The 25,993-nt window shown below is 50.2% G+C and overlaps 1 protein-coding gene across 1 annotated transcript; it reads left to right on the top strand.

The window, feature by feature from the left end:
- Nucleotides 1-24,228, top strand: LOC130472631 (protein-lysine 6-oxidase-like). Its single transcript, XM_056844007.1, has 9 exons — nt 1-563; nt 610-734; nt 4,235-4,343; nt 5,714-5,851; nt 7,633-7,789; nt 9,863-9,958; nt 16,299-16,414; nt 17,878-18,007; nt 24,142-24,228. The coding sequence occupies exons 1-9, from the start codon at nt 1-3 to the stop codon at nt 24,226-24,228; spliced, it is 1,521 nt and encodes a 506-aa protein (XP_056699985.1).
- The last annotated feature ends 1,765 nt before the right edge of the window (nt 24,229-25,993 follow it).

Raw genomic sequence — 25,993 nt, 5'->3', positions numbered from 1 at the left:
ATGGCGCGCCCCATGGCGGTGCAGGGCGGCCCCCCGCTGGGCCCGCTGCTGCTGGCGAGCCTGCTGCTGGCGCGCCCCGACGGCTGCGCCCCGCGGACGGCGGCGTGGCCGCAGCAGCTCCGCTGGCAGAGCGCGGGGCGGACCTACGCCCTCTTCAACAGCGCCGGCCGCTTCCAGCCCGCGCGGGGCGGCGGGGGCCAGCGGCTCTACCTGAGCGGCGGCGGCGGCGGCGGCGGGGCGGGGCGGGGGGCTCCGTCCCCGCGGGGACCCCCCGGCGCCGGCCTCGCCGCCAGGCCCGCCCTCCCGAGCGCGGAGGAGGGCTCCGGGACGGGACCCCCCGGCGTGCCCAGCCCAGGGCCCGCGCGGAGAACCGCCGACGCCCCCCCCGGCGGGGCCGGCCCGCGGCGGGGCCAGGGGAGCTCCCGCCAGGAGCGGGGGGATCCCTCGGGGGCCGGACTCGCCTGGGCCCGGGGCCAGGGGGGAGAGGGGAGGCAGCGGCACCCCCGGCTGGTCCCAGCCCGGCGGGAACGACCTCGGAGGGGGGCCGGCTTCTCGGAGCCCCGGTGCTGGAGAGGGGGGCTCGCGGGGCCCCGCGGGGGGGCCGTCCAGGGACGACCCCCACAACCCCTTCAAGACCACGAATGGCCTCTTCTATAACCTGTACCCCAATGGCAGGCAGCGCTCCTCCGGCGCCCCCCGGAGACCGGGCTATGGGACCAGATACTTCCACAATGGTAAGCAAAGGGGGGGGGGATTCATAGAGTGGGGCGGGGGCTAGTGAAGGGGGCGTTATTAAGAGTCGGTGGTCCGTGGAAAGGGAGATCTAACCCGGGGGCGGGGGTAGATATGGGAGACCCCCATCCAAGCGGGTCTGGAGCCAGCGGTTCCTCAGTGGAACAGGCTTCCTCGGGAGGCGGCGGGCTCTCCTTCTTTGGGGGGGCTTAAGCAGAGGCTAGATGGCCATCTGTCAGCAATGCTGATTTTGTGAACTTAGGCAGATGATGAGAGGGAGGGCACCTTGGCCATCTTCGGGGCATGGAGTAGGAGTCACTGGTGGTGTGGGGAGGGAGGTCTTTATGAATTAGCTGCATTGCTTAGGGGGATGGAGTAGATGACCTTGGTGGTCCCTTCCAACTCTATGATTCTATGATCCCTGCTCTTCCAGAGAGATGAGGGGTATTAATTTCCATAAATGCATTGATTGATTTTATGTTCATATGAAGGGATCTGGTGGCTGGATCCAACCAAAGTAGTCCCCTAAAGTAGCCAGACAAAGGCCACCAGGAAGCCTGCAAAGGGACACACAGAGCCCAGGTCATCTAGTTCAACCCCCTGCACAATGCAGGGAATTCCAAACTACTCCCCCACACAACCCCAGTGACCCATGCCTGGAAGATGGCATGGAGTATTGATTATTGTCTCCCAGTAAACAACAATTCAGAGGTACACTGCGTGTAAATATGGAAGCTCCACTGAGCCAGAAGGGAGAGAGAAAGTGGCCTGGTATAGCTTATCGGGACCTTGGAAGCTAAGGAGGGTCAGTGCTTGGATGGGGGCCACCAAGGAAGGCTCTGCAGAGGAAGGCAAATGGCAAACCCCTTCTGCTTCTTACTTGCCTTGAAAGCCCCTTGCTGGGGTCACTGTAAGTCAGTTACAACTTGACTTACGTATTAAGCAATCACGATACATAGCCATTGTTAGATTCCCCCCCCCCCACGTGCCCAGTTCTGTTTTAAAGCCATCTCAACTAGTGGCCATGACTAGATCCTGTGGCAGGGAGTCCCACAGATTAATTGAAGAAGGATTTCCTTTTGTTTGTTGTGAACCTGATGCTCATCAACTTCATTGTGTTTTCATCCCCTGAGTTCTAGTGCTATGGGAGATGGGGAGGGGAGAAGTTCCCTATCTCTGTACCCCACCACAGGCACAATTTTATAAACCTATTGTAATCTAACCTGTGTAAGCCTTTTATGCCATTAATTCTAATATCATTGGAGAAGGGAGGGCTTTCCATTCATGCCTCTTCATTAAAACTCCTTTCCAGGGCAGATAGTGGGTTCAGCAGGACTCAAGGATGGAGTCCCTCTCTCGTGGCTGCTTTAGACTTTGATGCCTTCTAGAATAGGGATTAACATGAATTATGCCTGGTGTTTGTGTGTGTGTGTGTGTGTGTTTCAGGAGTTGTGAAAACTCAGTCTGTGGCGTTTGATCTCTGGTGATCTGCCCTTTACTGCCTGATCTGGTATCGCTTTACTCTGCTCTGGTTAGACCTCACCTAGAGAGCTGTGTTCAGTTTTGTGTGTGTGTGTGTTAAGTGCCGTCAAGTCGCTTCCGACTCATGGCGACCCTATGAATGAAAGTCCTCCAAAATGTCCTGTCTTTGACAGCCTTGTTCAGATCTTGCAAACTGAAGGCTGTGGCTTCCTTTATTGAGTCAATCCATCGTTCAGTTTTGGGCACCGCAATTTAAGAAAGATGTAGACAAGCTGGAACGTGTCCAGGGGAGGGCAACAAAGATGGTGAGGGGTCTGGAGACCAAGTCCTGTGAGGAAAGGTTGAAGGCGCTGGGTATGCTTAGCCTGAAGAGGAAGAAGACTTGAGAGGGGATATGATAACCATCTTCAAGTACCTGAAGGGCTGTCATGTAGAGGAGGGTGCCCAGTTGTTTTCTGTTGCCGCAGAAGGTCGGATCAGAACCAATGGGTTGAAATTAAATCAAAAGAGTGTCCATCTAGACATTAGGAAGAACTTTCTAACAGTTAGAGCGGTTCCTCAGTGGAACAGGCTTCCTCGGGAGGTGGAGGCTTTTAAGCCCCTGGAGGCTTTTAAGAAGAGGCTAGATGGCCATCTGTCAGCAATGCTGATTCTATGACCTTAGGCAGATGATGCGAGGGAGGGCGTCTTGGCCATCTTCTGGGCATGGAGTAGGGGTTGCTGGGGGTATGGGGCAGGAAGTAGTTGTGAATTCCCTGCATTGTGCAGGGGGTTGGACTAGATGACCCTGGTGGTCCCTTCCAACTCTATGATTCTATGATGCATGGATATACCTTAGCAAGTCTGTGGCATTTTTGAGTTCTCAAAGACGGTTTAGTGGCAAGCTTTACAATGGGTCTCCCAATGTGGTTCCCCGGGGGGCATCATGACGCCTGCCGACACCTTTCTTGGTGCCCGCCAAGTATTTTTTTTAGAAAGTGGGGCTTTTGCCCAGCAAGGCTTTTGACTGGCCATTGGAGATTAAATTGGTCATGCAGATTAAAAAAAAAAGTGTGGACAGCAGCGGCCACCCAGCACAAGGACTGTTTGACTGACTGTAAGCCGCAGCAGCCATTTTGTGGTTGGTCCTGCCTCCTCCGGCAACCATTTGTGGCTGCACCGACCGCACTGTGTCGGAATTATAACGGGGTCTGCAGGCTCAAAAAGTAAGGTTGCCAACCTCCAGGTAGTCTGTGGAGAAAACAAAGGCTCAGTGCTGTAGAAGTATTGGAGAACCAAAACAGCACAGAAACAATATATGCAATACTTAATTTTATAAGTGAATAAAGTGCAAAAGTGACAATAAATATATACAATATAATACAACAAGATACAGGTAAGTAATATATCTCAATCCAGCATATCCAGGACTTGGAAACCAGCATATCCAGGACTTGGAAACTTGGACTTACATCTGAATGAACTTGAGAGGTTTCCAAGTCCTGGATATGCTGGATTGAGAACACCTGTATCTTGTTGTATTATAGTGTATATATTTATTGTCACTTTTGCACTTTATTCACTTATAAAATTAAGTATTGCATATATTGTTTCTGTGCTGTTTTGGTTCTCCAACCTCCAGGTAGTAGCTGGAGATCTCCAGCTATTACAACTGATCTCCTGCCGATAGAGATCAGTTCCCCTGGAGAAAATGGCTGCTTTGGCACTTGGACTCCGTGGCATTGAAGTCCCTCCCCAAACCCTGCCCTCCTCAGGCCCTGCACCAAAAACCTCCCTCTGATGGTGAAGAGGAACCTGGCAATCCTATCAAAAAGGTTGGCGGTCCCTGCTTTACAACATCCCTGTAGTGTAGTTCACTATTAATATGGAGGGGGTGGGTTGACGCAGAGGAGATTACGGGACACTTGTAAGGTTGGCCACCGTGGGAAAGGCCACCAGTGACTCCACAAAAGCCACAGTTCAGGAGCCCTGACGCTGCTTGCTCAATCTACCGTTCTCATCTCACCATGTTTCCCCCAAGGCCTTCCGGATCTGATCCCTGATCCGTACTACATCCAAGCCGCAACCTACGTCCAACGTATCCAGATGTACGCCTTGCGGTGCGCTGCTGAGGAAAACTGTCTTGCCAGGTAGGCCCATGAAATGTTATTTCTTTCACATACAGGGAGCTCATATCCCTGAAGCCACTGGGCTGCACCCTGGAGGAGCCATCTTGGATTACACTGTTTTTATCGTTCCTTAACGTTCTCCCTTCTCCCAGCTTCTTTGCGCCTTTTGCCGGGAAGCTGTCTCAAAATGTGTGGTTAAAAGAAAAAGTTATAGTTGATTAACTGTGCAAGCTTTAGCCAATCAGCTGATTACATGTGCATAAATTTGCATGTGATTAATGACAGATGGAAGAGGGTTTTCCACGTTTTGAGGGGTCATCAAAAAGAGCCCTGCTTGATCAGATCACAGTCCCTCTTTCCTGTTTCCAACACTGGACAGCCAGGCCGTTCACAAGCGAGACACGAAAGAAGTGGCCCTTTCCTGTTGACTGCAGCCAGTGTCTGCTATTCAGAGATAGGCTGTCTTTGAATATGGAAGCTCCATTTAATTAATGTTGCCGATAGCATTCTCATCCATGACTTTATCTAATCTCCTTTGAAAGGTCACTGGCAAATATTTTGGCACAGCCACTGAACAGTAGGAATAAAAGGAAGGGGGGATTTTTGGGTCCCTGGTGGATCTGGAGAATCAATGGAGCTGATCAAGACATATACTTTTTCATGTGCGGCTGGGGCTGGATCGTACATGGGAATCTTTATCTGGTGGCACTTGGTAATCTGGTCTTGTGGCGGTGAGTTCCATAAATTAACTATGTTCCATAAGTTAACTATCTTTCCTGAATCTAATTTCCTATCAACTTCATCAGCTAGTTTCCAAGCTCCAGCATGGCAAGAGACACAGAGAAAAAATTCTTTTTCTCTCCACTTTTCTCCAAGCGGGTTGATTCTTGTGCCGCAATTAGCACCCTTACAGAAAGCCTCTTCTCGCAGGGCTGTTTGCACATCATTGTCAAAATGAAAGCCTATTTTGCTGGTTATTGGCCAAGAAGGGCAGAGTAACACATGCCATTTTCCTGTGGAATTTGGGAGGGGGGGCTGCGTCCCCCTATGATTTCCCTGGCAGATTAAAGAGCCCAGTTTCCTGTAAACACCCAAACAAACCCTGCCCTCTTCCCAGGACACGATTACCCATAAAGGTCATGGCCCGCTCTGTTTGCTTATTTGCTCATTCCGTGAAAGGCTCTTTTCTCTCTGTCCCCCTCGGTCTTTGCCTCTCCCCACTAAATCCTTTTAAAACTCCCAACCTTTGTTAGATCAACAGGGGGATCCTTTGGCAGGCTGAGAAAAATTCCCAAAGTCTGGAAGGGAGTGGATGTGAGAATCCAAAGTCTAGTTTGTCATGGTCTCCCTTTAAACCCGGTTTCCCGGGTTTTTACTTGTATTCCTCCCAGATCTGCCTACCAAACAGGGGTGAGTGACGTTAGCTATCGGGTCCTCCTGCGTTTCCCCCAAAGAGTTAAGAACCAAGGCATGGCGGATTTTCTCCCGGTGAAACCACAGCACGCCTGGGAATGGCACAGCTGCCATCAGTGAGTAAGCAGAGAAAAGAAGGCTGGGGCTGTCTCCTTCCACCTGAGTGTGAATGTATGAAGCGTTCTGAGAATTGAGGGAGGTAGGGTGCCGTAGTCTAGACCAGTAGTTCCCTAACAGCACACCAGGATGGAGCTGAGATACGTATCGGAAAAACTAAGGCACCATATTGGATGCATGCACGGATCGCTGTCTGTTCCGGCGAGGAGGTGTGCGGTATTGATTCCACCCCCTTTTGTCTGCCAGTATGTGGGCAATGGTGTCATGCCAAGGGAAGGAACACATGAACTCATGAAGCTGCTTTACACTGAATCAGACCCTCGCTCCATCAGAGTCAGTATTGTCTACTCAGACCAGCAGCGGCTCTCCAGGGTCTCAGGCTGAGGTCTTTCACATCACCTACTTGCCTAGTCCCTTTAACTGGAGATGCCAGGGATTGAACCTGGGACCTTCTGCATGCCAAGCAGATGCTCTGCCACTGAGCCACTGCCCCTCCCCAAGGAACAAGGATGCAACAGGATTCACTGATGCAGCCTGTGCTACATCTGAAAGGTATGGGGGAATCCCCAAAGCATTCCCATCAATCGGCTGAGAGGAAATCTCAAGGTATATCCTCATCAATATGCCCATCAGCCAGCTGTGAGGGAATCTCAGCTGTATCCCTATCAATATCCCCACCAGCTAACTGTAAGGGAGAGACATATCTCCATCGATACCCCCCATCAGCCAGCTATGAGGGAGCCTCAGCTGTATCCCATCAATATCCCCATCAGCCAGCTGTGAGGGAGTCGCAAATATATCCCCATCGATATCTCCTCAGTCAGCTGTGAGGGATTCTCAAATGTATCCCAATCAACATCCCCATCAGCCAGCTGTGAGGGCATCTCAGACGTATCCCCATCGATATCCCCTCAGTCAGCTGTGAGGGATTCTCAAATGTATCCCCATCGACATCCCCATCAGCCACTGGTGAGGGAGTCTCATATATATTCTCATCGATATCCCCACCAGCCAGCTGTGAGGGGGTTTCAGATGTATGCCCATTAGCCAGCTATGAGGGAGTCTCAGACATATCCCCATCAATATCCCCATCAGCCAGCTGTAAGGGCGTTTCAGACATATCCCCATCAATATCCCCTCAGTCAGCTGTGAGGGAGTCTTAAATGTATCCCTATCGGCATCCCTATCAGCCACTGGTGAGGGAGTATCATATATATTTCCCATCGATATCCCCTCAGTCAGTTGTGAGGGAATCTCAGTTGTATCCCACCAATATCCCCATCAGCCAGCGGTGAGGGGGTCTCATATATATTTCCCATCGATATCCCCAGCAGCCAGCTATGAGGGAGTCTGAGACATATCCCCATCGATATCCCCTCAGTCAACTGTGAGGAGTCTCAAATGTATCCCCATTGCTATCCCCATCAGCCAGCTGTGAGGGCATCTCAGATGTATCTCCACCAGCCAGCTGTGAGGGGGTTTCAGATGTTTGCCCATCATCCACCTATGAGGGAGTCTCAGACATATCCTCATCAATGTCCCCATCAGCCAGCTGTGGGGAAATCCCAGAAACTTTCCCATTGACAATCCTTATTTGCAGTGGAATGCAAGAAACACCCCGTGGACAGGTGCTTCACTGGGCAGGTGTGGGGGAATCCCAGAAATATCTCCATTGCCCAAAACGCACAGTCAGAAAGAAGCAGGCTTTCCTCCCCTTCCTGGGGCAAAAGCTTACGTGTGCATATCTTGAAATACTTCGGGCTTCCCCTCCCTGTTTCAGGCATTACCACAGCATGGACGCTTTTAGCAACTATGATCTCCTGGACGCGGTCACCCACCGCAAGGTGGCCGAGGGGCACAAGGCCAGCTTCTGCTTGGAGGACACGACGTGCGATGCAGGCTTCCGGCGAAGATACGCTTGCACCGCTCACACGCAGGTAAGCCAGAAGTGAGAAAGGAGAGAGAGTTCGGGGTTGCTAGGGTTGCCGACTTTTTATCCGGCCCTGGTCCTCTGGACCAGCAGCTCCCCCTTCAGGCTATAGAATGTGATCGTACTCCACTCGTGTCCTGCCAAGTTTTTGCCCTTTTGCAGTGCCTCAGGGTTAGGGTTAGGGTTAGGGCCAAGCTGTCTTTTTCTGGTCAGATGGCAAGCCAAGCCCATGGAAAGGGGAGAGCAAAGCTGGCAGGGACACCAGGAAAACGTACTCGAAAACTTACTTGAGAGCCAGCGTGGTGTGGTGGTTAAAAGCGGTGGTTTGGAGCAGTGGGCTCTGATCTGGAGAACCAGGTTTGATTCCCCACTTCTCCACATGAGCGGCTGACTCTAATCTGGTGAACCGGGTTGGTTTCCCCACTCCTCAACATAAAGCCAGCTGGGTGACCTTGGGCTAGTCACACTCTCTCAACCCCACCCACCTCGCAGGGTGCCTGTTGTGGAGAGGGGAAGGTGATTGTAAGCAGGTTTGATTCTTCCTTAAGTGGTAGAGAAAGTTGGCATATAAAAACCAACTCTTCTTCTAATTGTGAATCGGGAGTTGTAAGATTGACTCAGTTCTAAAATATTTAAGTGCTCAATATTTAGGCTTGCCAGGCACCGCAGCTCCACCGGCGGGAGCTTTGCGGGGCTGCGGCGAACATGTGCGGTGTGTGCTCACGCCTGGTGCGGCACACACGTGACCCCACGCAATGCACCTACGTCACTTCTGGGTCTACCCGGAAGTGACGCAGAAGGTCTAGCGATCCCAGCTGAAACTCTATGGTTTCCATAGAGTTTCAGCCGAGCGTCTACATCGCTTGCGCGGTGTGTGCCCGCTGGGTCCGCACTGAAATGCCTGTGTCATAATATTGATTCCGAATTATATAACACAGTAGGAGGTTGATAGTTCAAAGCAGTTGTTTATTGGGCCCAATATACATACCGGGTGAAACTGCCCAAATGCACTGGACAGTCTTCACAGTTAAACAAAGGATTGCCACAGCATTTATAACCTCTGGTCAGGAGTGGTACAATACACGCAATACAGAGCATAGACATACAAAGATCCAATAATGAACACCTTTGGATTAGCATAGGCCTATCAGTGGGGGTTGAGGCGGCACCTTAGCTGGTTACATGATCTGGGGCAGGGAACATTCCTTAGGCCGTAGGTAATTTTGGGCCGTGTCTTGGTGGATGGCTGTATCAGACACCCACTGCCTGATTTACTGACTCCTGGCTCCTGGTTGCCACCTTCCCAAAGCCCTCTTGTGTGTGTGCACATGAATGCATAGTATTCATGTGTGTGCACATGAATGCATAGGAAGACAGAGCCAACCACAAAATGGCTGCAGCAGGAAGACAGAGCCAACCACAAAATTAGGGTTGCCAGGTCCCTCTTCTCAACTGGCAGGAGATTTTGGGGGCGGAGCCTGAAGAGGGAGGGGTTTGGGGAGGGGAGGGACTTAAATGCCATAGAGTTCAATTGCCAAAACGGCCATTTTTCTCCAGGTGATCTGATCTCTATCGGCTGGCAGTTGGCAACCCTACACAAAATGGATGCTGCAGGAGACAGAGCCCACCACAAAATGGCCGCTGTAAGAGGCGGAACCAAACCACAAAATGTCAGAGTGAAGTCACACATAACTAATAGTTCGACATTTCAGGCAGAAGCTCTGTTTAATAGGATGCATTTTGAAGGGAACGTATTAGTTAAAAATATCCTCTTGCATCCATAGAGCTTACCTTCTGCTACACAGTACAGATCCTTCTGCTGGGGTGGCAGCTGCTGCAGAAGCAAATTCTTAAAAATCGGGACAGCCAATCAGAAGCCCTGCTGGCAAAAGCCACACCTGGCCTCTCCCGCTTTTTAAAAAAACTAGATGGGCATTTGAAAAGGGGTCAGCGGGTACCATGTTGGGGACTCCAAGCTAGGACAGATTGTGTATTGTGGGGTTGCACTCCGCGGAGGTTTCGCGGTGCCTTTCGGTGCAACGGAAATCCCCGAAGGGGTGTTGTTTTGTTCCCCACCTAGGGTCTCGGCCCCGGCTGTTACGATACGTATGCTGCCAACATTGACTGCCAGTGGATTGACATTACAGACGTCCCTCCCGGCAATTATATCCTGAAGGTAGGGGTGGGGTGGGGTGGGGATGAGCGGTTGAAGTCCTCATGTCAGCCAGATGGACTCTTTAAGGACTAATCCTAAGGTTGCCAGGTCCCTCTTTGCCACCGCCTGCAGGTTCTTGGGGCGGAGCCTGAGGAGGGCGGGGTTTGGGGAGGGGTGGGGACTTCAATGCCATAGAGTCCAATTGCCAAAGCGGCCATTTTCTCCAGCCAAACTGATCTCTATCGGCTGGAGATCACTTGTAATAGTGGGAGATCTCCAGCTAGTACCCGGAGGTTGGCAACCCTAAGATCAGTTGTAATAGCAGGCGATCTCCAGCTAGTACCTGGAGGTTGGGAACCCTGACTAATCCAGACATTGGCATATGTCAGTCAAATCGGTGCGCAGAAGCCAAACACGTGACTCACGTTGCAAAGCATTTGCGTGAAACGGCGTGGATGTTTTTCCTGTGGTTTTGTATGCGTAGCGTTTATTCACACCAGACGTTCCTCCCTTCAGCTTACAGGCAAAGAACGGGCCGGTGTGGAAAGGCTGTGGCCTTTCGGTTATCTTGGGACAAGTTCCGATTGTTAAATCTAATTATCTGAACCAGTTAAGACCACCCTCACATACCGCCACCCTGAATTTAAGGAAAGGAAAGATTAGATCGAGAGAAGGCAGAAGACTGTCAGTACATACTTAGCTTGTGGAGTTCACTGCCACAAGATGTGGTGAAGACCAGTGGTGAAGACCACTAATTTAGATGGCTTTAAAAGGACGCTAGACAAATTTGTAGAAGCGGAGAGGTCTATCTGTGGCTAATGAAACCTTCATGTTCGGAGGCAGTCTACCTTTAAATGCCAGAATTTGGGAAGCGAAAAGGGGAGGTCTGTTGCCTGCATGCCCTGTTCATGAGCCCATGAGGGCTTCTGGCTAGCCACTGTTGGAACAGGATGCTGGGCTAGATGGACCATTGGCAGGGTTGCCAAACTCCGGGTAGTCACCTCAAAAAGAAGAACCTAGGTTGTTAGAATGATAGTGTTATAGCAAAAACAACCTATTATAATGTAAATCAAGTTGCAGAGTCTAAGTTATAAGTTCTATTGTTATTACCCTCCTGGACAAACCTAAGGAGGAAAAAACTCAGTTCCCAACCTCCAGGGCTGGCCTGGAGAAAAAAAATCCTCTGTTGCCACCCTCTAGGAATGACCTAGAGAAAAAAGTTTTTGCCAATCCAGGACTTTTCTAGACTGAAAATCAGTGGTTGCCAACCTCCAGGGCTTGTATTTTAACAAAAACAACCTGTTGTAATTGTTACCAGGTTTTCATATCAAAGTTGCACATTTAATGATGATATTTCTACGCTATGTTTTCTTACTACAACTATAATTCTAAACATAAACCAACTCAATGTTATACATATAAAATCTCCCACATACATGCAATACAAAAACCATATAATAGATATATAGAATGTCAGGCTGACTTTTGGATTCTCCGTTTGCCTCCAGCTTCAAGGTTGTTTACCAGAACAGCCTCCAGCTGGCATAGCTTCTCAGGGCCTGGGAGCTTTGTGGGAGCCTGGTAGGCTGAAGTGTATTATCATGATATGACTGTATTGTCTGGGTTTCTCCATATAACCAAGTGTACACCCTTCCCCCTTCGTTCCTTTGATTTCTAAGCTCTGCATACCTGTTACCAATAAACCAACTCTTTTGGACTACCTGTCTCTTGATGTGGCTATTGGACTTTCAGTGGAAACAAGTGCTTACATTAAGGCAGGAACCTTTCTCCTCACCTGCCAGGCTAGAGCCCCGGAGGGTTCGCCTGGCGCTCGGATTGGAGCTGGGAGGGTGCTCTCTAAGTTACCTGCCCGTGGCTGGAGCCCCGTACGGTTCGCCCGGGACCCGGGTGGGAGCAGGATCGCTCCCCGGGTGGTGGGTTCCTGCCCGGAGCCCTGGAAGGCTCCCATCCTTGGTTCCTTCCGTTGGGGACAGCAAATGACGACCCCAACCTAGTGCAGGACATTTTAGCTGAGATACATCGGACTGACTGTCAGCCCTTGGCCCACTTGAACCAAAAACCACATCAGAGACAGTCAGGTCCAAAGAAGCTGGTTTTACTGGTCAAAATAGGTTAACAGAGCATAAAGAAAAGGGTGACAGCAATGAAGCTGGCTGGCTTGAACTTGGTAATATAAAAGCACTGAAAAGGCGAGAGATTACATATCAAAAACAAAGCTGTGTTCCCAGAGCTTCAAACAGAGTTCTGTAGGCACAACAGTCCTTGAGTTTGGTCGGCGGGAAAGCGAAAGTAAACATCAACTGAGATACAGGCCTGACATCCTGCCCCCCTTAAGGCCCCCTCCCTCCTTGCAAGGGGGACGGCCTATCCGGGTAGGCGGTGTGGAAGGCAGTCCACTAAGTGTGGGGCGGAGACATCCTGTGCACGCACCCACTCATCGTAGGCAGGGGGGAAGTGTTTCCAGCGAATTAAGTACTGCAGGGATTCATGCCGTATACATGAATCCAGGATCTTTGATACTTCAAAATGCTCCTCCCCCCCACCATCACGGGCTGCTCGGGAGGCGGTTCTGAGTGCCATTCCGAGGAGGCGACATGAGGTTTAAGGAGGCTGACATGGAAGACAGGGTGGATACATCTCAGGGTTTTGGGGAGAGTCAATTCCACAGTGACAGAGTTGATGATCCGGGCAATGGGATATGGTCCAGTGTACTTGGCATTAAGTTTGTGGCACGGTCGAGTGGATCGCAGGTTTTTTGTGGAAAGATACACTAATTCACCAACCCGGAACTCCTTGCTGGGGGACCGATGCTTATCTGCCTGCACCTTATATTTGCGCTTAGCTCTATTTAGGTTGCTCACTAGCCAGGGCCATGTGGTGCGGAGGGCATGTGCCCAAGAGGATACATCGGGATCCCCCACCCCCTCTGGAACCTCCGTAGGGGTAATAGGACTGAAGTCCTGACCGTACACAGCATAGAAAGGGCTGAACCCTGTAGATTGATGGACAGCATTATTGTACGCATATTCTGCAAAAGGCAATAGTTCTACCCAGTCATCCTGGTGGTAATTGACATAACAACGTAAATAACATTCTAATACAGCATTCACACGTTCAGTTTGTCCATCCGTCTGGGGATGGTAAGCACTTGACAACCCTTGCTCCACCCCTACCAATTTGAGGAACGCCTTCCAGAATTTAGCCACGAAACTACTTCCGCGGTCGCAGATTATCTTGCGCGGGAACGAATGCAAACGGAAAACATGTGACACGAAGAGGCGGGCCAACTTGGGGGCGGAGGGAATACCCGCACACGGAACCAAATGTACCTGTTTGGAAAATAAGTCAGTAACAACCCATAGTACAGTTTTGCCCCCGCTAAGGGGGAGATCAGTCATGAAATCCATGGCAATCACTTCCCAGGGCTTGCTGGGAATTTCCAGCGGTTGCAGTAGTCCTGGGGGTTTGCCTTGAGATCGTTTGACTGTGGCACAGATAGGGCAGCTGCGAATGAAGGAGTCCACATCAGAACGCATTCCCCCCCACCAAAACTGTCTGCACAACAAGTGAAGGGTTTTCAGGAACCCAAAGTGTCCCGCAGTTTTAGCTCCATGGACCAACTGCAGAACTTCTCTTCGAAGTATCCTAGGCACGTATAGTTTCGAGTCTTTGTACCAACAACCACCTTGCTCAAGTACACCTTGGGGCAGGGTTTGGGCAGTGCGTTCGGCTAAGCACTGAGCCCGAAGGGAGTCCAGGAAGGAATTGGAGATGATCACCCCCCCTCCTTTCGCGGGAGAGGGTGAACCAGGAGCTGGTGGTGTTGGAGGGGGGGGAGAAACTGGTTGCTGCGGGGCGCCGGATACAGGTGGCGCAAGGGGGGCTGGCGAGGGAGCCTGCTGGTTAGGACTGGACACCTTGTCGGCCACTGCGTGATTCCCCTGCTGGAGTCGGGTTTGGGACCAGGTCTGCACGGCCAGCAGGGGCAGGGCTTCTCTTTGTGCCGGGGTGAACAAAGAGTCTGTCGGCTGATCACGTTTTACTGGGTATTGAGGCAACCGGGATAGGGCATCTGCAAGCACGTTCTGTTTCCCGGGCACATGTTTAAGAACAAAACGGAATTGAGCAAAGAAGTCCGCCCAACGCTGTTGTTTTGCGGACAATTTATGGGTCCCCGTGAGGGCAGCTAGATTTTTGTGATAGGTCCAGACTTCGAAGGGGACCCTGGACCCCTCCAGGAATTGCCTCCACAGAGTAAGGGCATGGTGGACGGCTGATGCCTCCTTTTCCCAAATGGGCCAGTTTAATTGGGAATGCGCAAACTTCTTCGAGAAGTAGGCACAGGGGTGAAGGAGACCATCCGGTCCTCTCTGGAGAAGGCCCCCCCCCATGGCTACATCGGACGCATCGACCTGTACAATAAACATTTGGTTCGGATCTGGGTGTTGCAGGACCGGTTCAGAAGTGAAAAGCCGTTTGAGGGCTACAAAGGCGGATTGGCATTGATCAGTCCACAGTATTTTGGCAGAGGGCAACGTTGCAGAAACCCCCTTACCCTTTGTTTTCAGGAGATCAGTGATTGGCAGCACCACTTGAGCGAAGTTGGGAATGAAACCGCGGTAGAAATTAGCAAAGCCCAGAAATTGCTGCACTTGCTTGCGGGTGGAGGGTGGAGTCCAGTCAAGTACCGATTGGACTTTATGCTAAGGCCACGATGAGAGATTAAGTACCCCAAGAAAGTTATTTGCTCTTGGTGAAATTCGCATTTAGACAGTTTTGCATAGAGCTGGTGGTTACGCAGTCGTTGTAAAACTTCTCTGACCAGAGCAACATGTTCCTCCATGGTTTTTGAATAAATAAGAATGTCATCCAGATAAACTACCACGCCGCGGTACAGCAAATCATGGAGGATTTCGTTAATGAGTTGCATGAAGACCTCCGGGGCCCCTTTTAATCCGAAAGGCATCACAAGAAATCCATACATTCCAAAACAGCTAGAGAAGGCGGTGAGGGGTTCGTCTCCCTCGCGGATACGGACGCGATAATAAGCTTCCACTAAGTCCAATTTGGAGAAAACGCGACTCTCCTGTAATTGCCCCATAATATCTGAAATCAACGGTATGGGGTAGGCGTTGGCTTGGGTAACTGCATTAAGCTTTCGGAAGTCAATGCATAAACGCAGGTCACCCTCCTTTTTACGGACAAAGAATGCTGGGGCAGAGTTGGGAGCGTTCGATTGCCGAATGAACCCTCGAGCAAGATTTTTATCCAAAAAGTCACGTAACACAGTGCGTTCGGAAACGCTCATGGGGTAAATCTTGCTCTTAGTCAGTGTGCAATCTTTTACCACCTCAATTGCACAGTCAGTGGTACGGTGGGGGGGCAAGGCATCACATTCTTTAACATCAAAGACATCTGCAAAGTCTCTGTATGCTTCGGGCAAAGGTGGTGGCGATGTGGCATCGGAGGTTAAAGCCGGAGCGGGTGGAGGCACCACCGTGACTCCCTGTCAGTGCTGTTCGCACTTGGGATTGGCAAAGGTAATAGTGTCAGTTTCCCAGTCTATGCAGGGACTATGTCCTTTAAGCCAATTAATCCCTAGGACAACTTCGAACCGGATGGGGGCTATGGTAAAGTCTATTTGTTCCCAATGAGAACCAATACCCATCGCTACTCCCCATGTGCGATGATCGACTGGTCCCCCCTTGATGTGGCTCCCATCCATTTGGGCAAATTGGACGGGAGCTGGTAAAGCCTCGGACTTGACTTTGAGGGCTGCAAATGTGGCTTCACTGATTAAAGCTCCGGCTTTAATCAGTGAAGGGACTGGATTTTACTGGCGAAGGAGGTGTAGAGCCGCCGACGATTCGTTCCCTGGTCCGGCATCGGACCAAAGAGAAGAGCAGCCAGAAACCTCCCCCCAGATTCCCTGGAGGTTGGGAACTGAGTTTTTTCCTCCTTAGGTTTGTCCAGGAGGGTAATAACAATAGAATTTATAGCTTAGACTCTGCAACTTGATTTACATTATAATAGGTTGTTTTTGCTATAACACAACCTCCAGGTGGTGGCTGGAGATCTCCCGCTATTACAACGGATCTCCAGGTGACAGAGATTAGTTCCCCCGGAGAAAATGGCCACTTTGGCAATTGGAGTCTAAGGTATTATATCCCACTGAAGTCCCTCCCCTCTGCAAACCCCGCCCTCCTCTGCCTCCACCCCCCACAAATCTCCAGGTATTTCCCAACTCGGAGCTGGCAACCCTAACCATTGGTCTGATCCAGCAGAGTTGTTCTGAAGTTCTTATTTCAGAGCGTGTGACACTATTGTTTTCCTCCTCAAGGTCATGGTGAACCCAGATTTCCTGGTGGCCGAGTCGGACTTCACAAACAACGCCGCTAGATGTGACGTGACGTACACTGGCACGTATGCCACGGCACGAAACTGCAGGATCACGAGGTAGCGGGAGGGTTCGAGTGGGGGATAGTGGAAGATGCAAAGGACATAGAATCATAGAGTTGGAAGGGACCACCAGGGCCATCTAGTCCAACCCCCTGCACAAATGCAGGAAATTTACAACTACCTCCCCCCCACACCCCCAGCAACCCCTGCTCCATGCCCAGAAGATGGCCAAGATGCCCTCCCTCTCATGAACTGCCTAAGGTCATAGAATCAGCATTGGTGACAGATGGCCATCTAGCCTCTTCTTAAAAACCTCCAGGGAAGGAGAGCTTACCACCTCCCGAGGAAGCCTGTTCCACTGAGGAACCGCTCTAACTGTTAGAAAGTTTTTCCTAATGTTTAGATGGAAACTTTTCTGATTTAATTTCAACCCGTTGGTTCTGATCCGACCTTCTGGGGCAACAGAAAACATCTTTGCACCCTCCTCTCTATGACAGCCCTTCAAGTACTTGAAGATGGTTATCAAATCACTTCTCAGTCCTCTCCTCTCCAGGCTAAACATACCCAGCTCCTTCAACCTTTCCTCACAGGACTTGGTCTCCAGACCCCTTGCCATCTTTGTTGCCCTCCTGTGGACGCCTTCTGGACTTGTTCTATGGTCATTTGTTTGTTGCTGTTGGAGCATCAAAAAAGCCAGAGTGGGAGGGGGATGAAAGGGGTGCAGTTTTTCCATTTTGCCTGGAGTGCGCGACCTCCGGACAAAACCGGGCACCTTGTGTAGGCAGTCAGTCATCCATAAGTATCAAATTGGCGAGGCAAATAAGTCGTGTTCTGTGACCACACCGGCAACCTAACAAGAAAGTGAGTCCAGACAGAATGAGCGTTCTGCATTTGTGGCGCGCACGTGATTGAGCCCATGAAGGAGAGAGAGCGAAGGGTGAAATGTACACAGGGGGATGCATCCATGAATTTGTCAGTCTTAACAGGTTAGTGGTTAGGAGCGGCGGACTCTAATCTGGAGAACCGGGTTCGATCCCGCCCTCCTCCACTTGAGCGGCGGACTCTGATCTGGTGAACCGGGTTCGATTCCCCACTCCTCCACATGAAGCCATCTGGGTGACCTTGGGCTAGTCACAGTTCTCTCTGAACTTTCTCAGCCCCACCTACTCCACAAGGTGTCTGTTGTGGGGTCAGGAATGGAAGGTGATTGATCGTAAGCCGGTTTGAGAAGCAATTGTAAGCCAGTTTGAGTCTCTTTAAAGGTAGAGAAAAAGTATAAAAACCAACTCTTCTTCTTTTTCTTCCTTTCCCAACCACCACAGCTCCTAAAAGCAACCAGCAGCTGGCTGAATGAGGGTCCTTCATACCCCTTCCCTGAAGCACAAATGCTGCATTCCTCAGAGCTTGGAAATCTCAACCATCACCTTTAGAATTTGCTCCAATTCTGGGCCAGAAGACTGATGCCCTTGCGAGTGGTCCAGGCCCCACCCCACCCCAGCATCCCCCTTGCTATATGAAAGAAACCAGTGCAGCCCCACGTCGCTTGTCCGCTCCAACCCCTTCATCCTTCTGCAGTCGTTTTTGAGATGGGGCAAGCAGAAGCGGACACAGAATCCCAAATGGGTCTACATCGTAGATCTATCCACAAATGTATCCATCTATTATGACTCCGGCTGACATTTTCTTCAAGCTGTCCACCATCAGGACCCCACAAGAACCAGCGTGGTGTAGTGATTAAGAGCGGTGGTTTGGAGCAGTGGACTCTGATCTGGAGAACCGGATTTGATTCCCCCACTCCTCCACATGAGCTGTGGATGCTAATCTGGTGAACTGGATTTGTTTCCGCACCACTACCCACAAAGCCAGCTGGGTGACCTTGGGCTATTCACACACTCTCAGCCTCACCTACCTCACAGGGTGTCTGTTGTGGGGAGGGGAAGGGAAGGTGATTGTAAGCCGGTTTGATTCTTCCTTAAGTGGTAGAGAAAGTTGGCATATAAAAACCAACTCTTCTTCTTCTTCAAGAACACTTTCTGGAGCAGTCGCTCCTGTTGGCAAGTTAGGGGATTTCTTTTTGTTTTTTCCCACGTCATGATGTCGCTATACATTTACTTATCCCAGGTGGGTGCGGTCTGCCTGCAGTTCCTTGATATGGCAAGCAGTCCACTCTGCGTATGCTCAGAGGCTCTCCCCATGACGGCTTGGTATCTTGCTGGCCTGAAGTCTGGTGTTTTTTTAAAGAAAAAATTGTGTTCTGGGGGAGGAACCGTGGTGGCGATTCAAGGATGAAGTGAAGGCACTCTGCGCATGCTCTGATACACAGCTTGGCTTCCCAAGCCCCGTGTTTGAGGTGCGGCGTTAAAAACCGAATCCTGGTGCTGAATCCTGCTTCAAATCAAGCACTTCACTCTCCCCAAATCCACAATGCTGTGGAAATGATGTAGGCCTCAGTAGATTTTTCAGAGATTGCGCAAATGGATCCTTTTGGGGGTCACAGAAAGTGAGATCTCAAGTTACATCCCAAGCTGTGGAGTTTTCCCTCAGATAATATATGACAATGCTTTTGATGTACCACGTGTTCCGATCTTTTGTGTCCTCAGTTGACAAGAAAGGGGTGGTTTCGCCGCCATTTTACAGCTGAGTAAAACCGAGGCCGCTCTAACCTGGACGGCCACGAAATCCACAAAAGCAGTTTTATTGGTTAGAATCGACAGGTTTCAGAAGCCATATTCAAAAGGACACTAGTAAGGGTCAAAGGCAAGGCACAAAGCATATATGGGCAAGCAAAAGGAGATAACTGGTTACCCAGGCAAACCCCCCCCCCCAACAGGCAGGAAGGAGCACTCGGCATTTCCCACAGTATGGGAATCTATGAAGACTAAACACGGGGCACAGACTGGCCTTGGACAGAATAGCACAACAGCACCGGGAAGCAGCGCAGCACTACCGCATACCATCCTCATGGCCTGCTCCTGACATTCTGCCCCCCTTCACCCTCCCACCGTGGGTTTGTGAGGGGAGGCGGCATGGAATTCTTGTACCAAGCGGGGGGCGGAGACATCACAGGCGCGCACCCATTCATCCTGGGCGGGACTAAAATGTTTCCAGCGGACCAGGTATTAAAGGGTACCGTAGCGAATGCGAGAATCCAGTATTTTAGCTACTTCAAAATGCTCCCCCGCACACCACCATTTCAGGCACTTCGGGTTGTGGCTCAGGATGCCATTTTTGGGAAGGAACATATGGTTTTAAGAGACTGATATGGATGAATTCTCCATAGAGACTTGGGCAAGGAGAGTTCTACAGTCACTGGATTAATAATCCGGGAAATGGGGAACGGACCCACGTACTTGGCACTGAGTTTATCCCATGGGCGGGTGGATTGTAAATTCTTGTTGGACAGATAGACGAGATCCCCCACCTTGCATTCCTTACCAAAATCTTCCATCCTCTCCACCCCCAATCACATCCTCCCATCCTCCAACTTTGGGCCATTAGGCACGAGAGGTTTTGCCTTGGATTTGCCGCTCTCTAGATGCACGTTTTCCCCATCCGATTTCTCAGAACTCAAAAATAAGCCCCCGTGCAGACTTTTGAGAATTCGGATGAGAAAAATGTGCATCTAGAGAGTGGCAAATCCAAGGCAAAACCTCCCGTGCATAAATGGCCAACGCCAAGGTTTGTGCGAGAACTACAGGAAGGGGGGGGGTGAGCCCATTGCCCTATCTTCCGGATGCACTGACGATACAACGCAGGCGTTCTGAAATGACGAGGGGGGAGGAGAGCCCAAGCAATGTCACGATTAGGCGGCGCTCGTCCACGCCCCCTTATCTCTTGGGAGGGCTCTTTTCATTGGAGGTGCGCTCAGAAGGCAAGCGTTTCAGAGACGTCTCTGGACGTTAGAACGGACAGAAGTGCGGGAGGAAAATAGCAACTCGCATCGAGCACGAACGCTCTTTAGGTGCGGCGGAGGCTCATCTGGTGAACTGGATTTGTTTCCCCACTCCTACACACGAAACCAGCTGGGTGACCTTGGGCATGTCACAGCTCTGTTAGAGCTCTCTCAGCCCCACCTACCTCACACTGTGTCTGTTGTGGGGAGGGGGAAGGGAAGGTCATTGTAATCCGGTTTGAGTCTCCCTTAAGTGATAGAGAAAGTCAGCATATAAAAACCAACTCTTCTTCTCTGAATGGCTCTTGCCTGAAAAACCCTATGGGGTCGCCATAAATCAGCTGCGTGGGACACTTTCCAGCACCCAAAGCTCAGGCCAAAAAGGGAGCCAGGGTCTTTTATGCATGGCTGTTTCCCTCGTCGTCACCCCTTCGGGCAACTTCCGGTTTTTGTGTTGATTATGCACGCTGTTTCCAAATGTCAGAGGTCACCTCACTCTCCCCCTGCGTTTTGCTTGCGTTTTTAGAGATGTGTTTTATCTTGAATTTGAAAACGCAGGCAAAATGCGCGGAAAGGCAGGGGGGGGAGAGCGAGGCGACCTCCGAAGGTAGGAAACGGCACGCATAATCACAACAAAGACCCGAAGTCGTTGGAGGGGTGACGACGAGGGAAACAGCCATGCTTAACAGACCTGGCTCAAAGCTACCCAGCAAGGGCAGGAACTGGGAAAACAGCCACACCCACTTTTCAGTTTGAAAGTTTGGCCCCCAGATCCAAGATGTTGGGGTGGGGGGGACTTCACCAGGCCCCTCAATTTGGCCCTGTAAACCTGAGGCAGCTGAGGAGTACAAAGTCCTTCTGTATTTAGGATGGGCTCCATTTAAAAACTGAGTGGCGGTTCTTTGAAGGGATGTGAGCTAGGATTGCCAGTTCTGGGTTGGGAAAATCCTAGAGATATCGGGGTGGAGCCTAGGGATGGCATGGTTGGGAAGTAGGGCTGCCGACCTCCAGGTGGTAGCTGGAGATCTCCCGCTATTACAACTGATCTCCAGCGGATAGAGATCAGTTCCCTTGGAGAAAATGGCCGCTTTGGAAATTGGACTCTGGCATTGAAGCCCCTCCCCAAACCCCACCCTCCTCAGGCTCCACCCCCAAATCTCAAGGTATTTCACAACCTGGAGTTGTCAACCCTATTGGGAAGGGGGGGCCTCAACAGGGTATAGTGCCATAGCGTCCACCCTCCAAAGGAGCCCTTTCCTCCAGGGGAACTGATCTCTGTTTGGAGTTGTCATCCCAGGAGATCCTCAGTCATCACCTGGAGGTTGGCAGTCCTAGTGAGGGCCCTTGGCAGAAAAGGCCCACCCCGCCCACCCCACCCCTGAGCCAACTCTGCCCAGCCTGTGTCCTCAGAGGGGCCCCTGAGGGATGAACCAGCCAAGGTATGGCCGCCCTGACCCTTGCCACTTTGTCAGCCAGCCACAAGTTTGTTTGGTTACTGTCTGGAACCTCAACCCACTGACATGCCCGGCTCCCGATGCCAACGCCGTCCAGGCCAGGAGGCAGCCGGCTGAGAATGGCCAACCCGGCCCCCTCCTCCAGGGTTGGAATGCAGCAGCCCCCACCCCAAGGGCCACCGCTGCCCGCTCTCCTGGCTCAAAATACAAGCTTGTGGCCGTCGGAGAAGGACTGCTTCTTGGACCTCATAACGTTGCTGCGCTCTTGCCAAAGGGCTTCCATCCATCTAGGACCAGGTTGTCAAACTCATTTGTTACCTCGCCAGCCCAGATCAAGGGCGTGGTGGTGGCTGCCTTGGCTGGCTCATCTGCCAGATAGGAGCTCTCAAAGGGCCGAATCCGGCCCCCGGGCCGGATGTTTGACACCCCTGATCTAGATCAAGGCTTCTTAAACTGTGGGTCGCGACCCCATATGAGGTCACATAACTGGATCTGAGGGTCGCAAAAAATTTGGCAACCTTATAAATCTCTTTATTTATTATCAGTAAATGTTTGATTTGCATACCGGGGTCGCATAAAAATTGCTCGGGCGAAAAGGGGTCACGAATTGAAAAAGTTTAAGAAGCCCTGATCTAGATCGCGATGGGTAGCCGTGTTATTCTGCCACGAGCAGTAGAAAAGAGTGGGAGTCCAGTAGCACCTTAAAGACTAACAAAATTTCTGGCAGGGTTATGAGCTTTCGTGAGCCACAGCTCACTTCTTCAGAAAGTTCAGACCCTGCAAGAAATGTTGTTAGTCTTTAAGGTGCTACTGGACTCTGCTCTTTTCTACTACCCCTGATCTAGGACTTTTTAAATCTTCCTCTGAGGAAATCAGGGCAGCATAAGTGAGTCTCACGCCCCTGTTTTATCCTCGCTATAACCCAGCGAGGTAGGTTGGGCTGAGGAAGAGTAGGGCTGGTCCGAGATCACCCAGTGAGATTCGTGGCAGAGTGAGGAGATTTGAACCCAAGACTCCCTTGTGCCTCGTCCAGCACTCTAACCCAGTGGTTCCCAAAGTGGGCAATATCACCCCCTGGGGGGCGGTGGGATTACCTAAGGGGGCACTAAGAGGCAAGAGGGCAGCAGGGGGGGTTAGAGGTGGGCCCCTTCAACTGTGTTGTTGAATAGGGTAGGGGGCAGTGGGGTTGACTTTGTGGAACCAAGGGGCAGTGGCCGGAAAAGTCTGGGAACCACTAGACAACACTGTCCATGGCACCTGACTTTAAAAGACCTAGTTCGCCTGAGTGAAATGATGAAGCAGGACCATGGAGCCAAGCAGCACGAAACACAATACAAGATAATAGCTCCGTCGGCAAGGCGCCACCATCATTTTGGGCCAAACACGGGGAAAGCTGGCTTTGGGGGGACAGCAGCATTCAAGCCCTGGCTTCCGAAAAAACAGCAGCAATTGTCCAGCTAAGATTGCCCCCCCCCAAGGCCTATAAAAGGGGCCAATCTTGCAGGCTTTTTGGAAGACCATCGCCGTTGGACCTGTCTGAAGTGCGGGTAGGGTCACCAGGTCCCTCTTCACCACCGGCGGGTTTTTGGGGGGCGGAGCCTGAGGAGGGTGGGGTTTGGGGAAGGGACTTCAATGCCATAGAGTCCAGTTGCCAAAGCGGCCATTTTCTCCAGGGGATCTGATCTCTGTCAGCTGGAGATCAGTTGTAATAGCAAGAGATCTCCAGCTAGTACCTGGAGGTTACAATCCAAAAAAGGCACCTCCGTGCTGATACCAATAGGTTAGGAAAAACTGCAACGGAGTCTCCAAATACAAAAGTAGCAAAAATTTCTTATTAGTGCTTACACATAAATAACAATGACAGAACAGAGTGAAAAGTATACACACGAACTCCAAAAGATATGTACAATATATACAGTGTTAAATTTAAGTGCAGTCTTTATGCACAAAATGATATATTCTTCAAAGTATATATTTTTTCATCTCTTCATAAAGTCCATAGTTAGGTACAGTCCCAAAAGAGACACTTTTTGGGAAACGATGGGGGGACCGTTGTTTCAAGTCTTTTCTTCAGCCCCAATCCTATTTTAAATATAACATATATTGTTGTTTCCAATACAGATACCAAAAAATATTTCAATAGTAGTCAACAGCAACATACTTACAAAGTTCCGTTTCCAAAAGTAAATACAATAATTAAATTTTCCACTCAGTTCTCAGTTCCCCGAGGGATACTCCAAAGTGCAGCCGTGTACTCAGTTACCCTACTGTGTGCAGAATGTATGTCCTGACTACCGTATACTCTATATATAACAGGAAAAATCATTATCTAAGTTCATACCGTTAGGTTTTATAGTATCAAAAAGGTGTATGAAGTATGTTTCTTTTTGCCTTAGAATTCTTTCAGTGTTTCTTCTATCAAACCTTTTGCCCTTTAGATTCCAAATAACAAAAAAACAGAGATCATTCTCCGAATGGCGGGCTTCCAGGAAGTGATCAACAACCGGAGCGCTAGCAATGCGTGAGCGTATACGTGCCCTATGTTCTAATATTCTGTTTTTTACTGGTCTAATACTAGACCCAATATACAAAAATCCACACGGGCATCTAAGGCAATATACAGAGTTTTTAGTTTCACCGTTTGTAAAGTTTTTAAGCGTAAAGGTAAAGTGTGTGTCGGTCCGTTTGAATTCTTTTACTTCTAAGCTTAGTTGAAAGGCTAAACAGCCATGGCATTTAAAATGCCCTCTACATCTATCAGTATTGTCCAGAGTATTTACAGTATCTGTATGCACCAACTTATCCTTAATGGACATTGTTCTTCTATAGCCAAATTGCGGTAAATTATCACATACCTGTCAATAAATGCCAATGCTTCTTTATTATGTAACTAATTTTACCAGATAGGTGTGTATGTTGCAAGGCAAATGTAAGTCTCTGTGACCTATTATTTTGAGTTCTCTGTGTACTGTTGTTTTGAGTAGATTGTCCATATAATAATGTTTGTCTATCTATTGTTTGTGCCCGTAGTTTCGCTTTGTGTACGACTCTATCAGGGTATCCCCTTGACGTTAATGCATCTGACAAGTTATTGGCAGCTTGTTGGTAGTCTTGCTCTTGAGTAGAGTTCCTTTTTAATCTAAAACTGCCCATATGGGAGATTTTTCTTAAGATGTTTAGGGTGGAATGAATTAAAATGCAATAATGCATTGCGGTCTGTTGGTTTTTTATACACTTTAACTGCCAGTGTATTAGATGTAGTGTGGTATACTACCATATCCAAAAAAGGATATAGATGTAGTATTGCAGGCACCTGTAAAGTTAATTGAGGCTGCCAATAACTCACAATAAATGCACAAAAGAAGTTTGCTACAAGTCACTTATCCCCTCCCAATGCTTTTTGGTAAAAAAAATATTTTTAAAAAAAATACCCCTCCATACCTCCATCATAGGTTTCCCATTTCCTAGTAAACTGGAACTCAGTCCAGACAAGGTGGAGGTGCTATCGGCCAGCAGTATTGCTGACCAGGGATTAAAGTGTCATCTTGGACTTGCCCTAGGGTTGCCAGGTCCCTCTTCGCAACCGGTGAGAGATTTTGGGGCAGAGCCTGAAGAGGGCGGGGTTTGGGGAGGGGAGGGACTTCAATGCCATAGAGTCCAATTGCCAAAGTGGCCATTTTTCTCCAGGTGATTTGATCTCTTATCAGCTGGTGATCAGTTGAATTAGCAGGAGATCTCCTGCCGCTATCTGGCAGTTGGCAACCCGAACTTGCCCTCCTCTTACAAAAGCAGGTTGGCCAATTGGGTGGTGCTTGGGGTTGCCAACCTCCAGGTGGGGCCTGGAGATCTCCAAGAATTACAACTGTCCTCCGGGTTACAGAGATCAGCTCCATTGGAGAAAAGGGCTGCTTTGGAGGGGTCACTCTATGGCATTATACTCCACTGAGGTCCCCCCTCACTAAACTCTGCCCTCCCCAGGCTCCACCTGCTAAACCTCCAGGAATTTCCCTACCTGAAGTTGGAAACCCTAGCAGTGCTAGTCAATATGTGCCTTTGCCATAGCAAACGTCCGATGATAACACCATCCATGGCGTTTCCTCATACAGTAGGGTTGCCAGGTCCCTCTTCGCTACCAGTGGGAGGTTTTTGGGGCAGACTCTGAGGAGGGCGGGGTTTGGGGAGGGGAGGGACTTCTATGCCATAGAGTCCAATTGCCAAATTGGACTCCAGGGGAACTGATCTCTATTGGCTGGAGATCAGTTGTAATAGCAGGAGGGCTGTCATATAGAG

Source organism: Euleptes europaea, chromosome 2 (assembly GCF_029931775.1).
Source record: "Euleptes europaea isolate rEulEur1 chromosome 2, rEulEur1.hap1, whole genome shotgun sequence".
Taxonomy (NCBI): Eukaryota; Metazoa; Chordata; class Lepidosauria; order Squamata; family Sphaerodactylidae; genus Euleptes; species Euleptes europaea.
The sequence above is the reverse complement of the archived record's forward strand: the minus strand, read 5'-3'. Positions and strand labels throughout refer to the sequence as shown.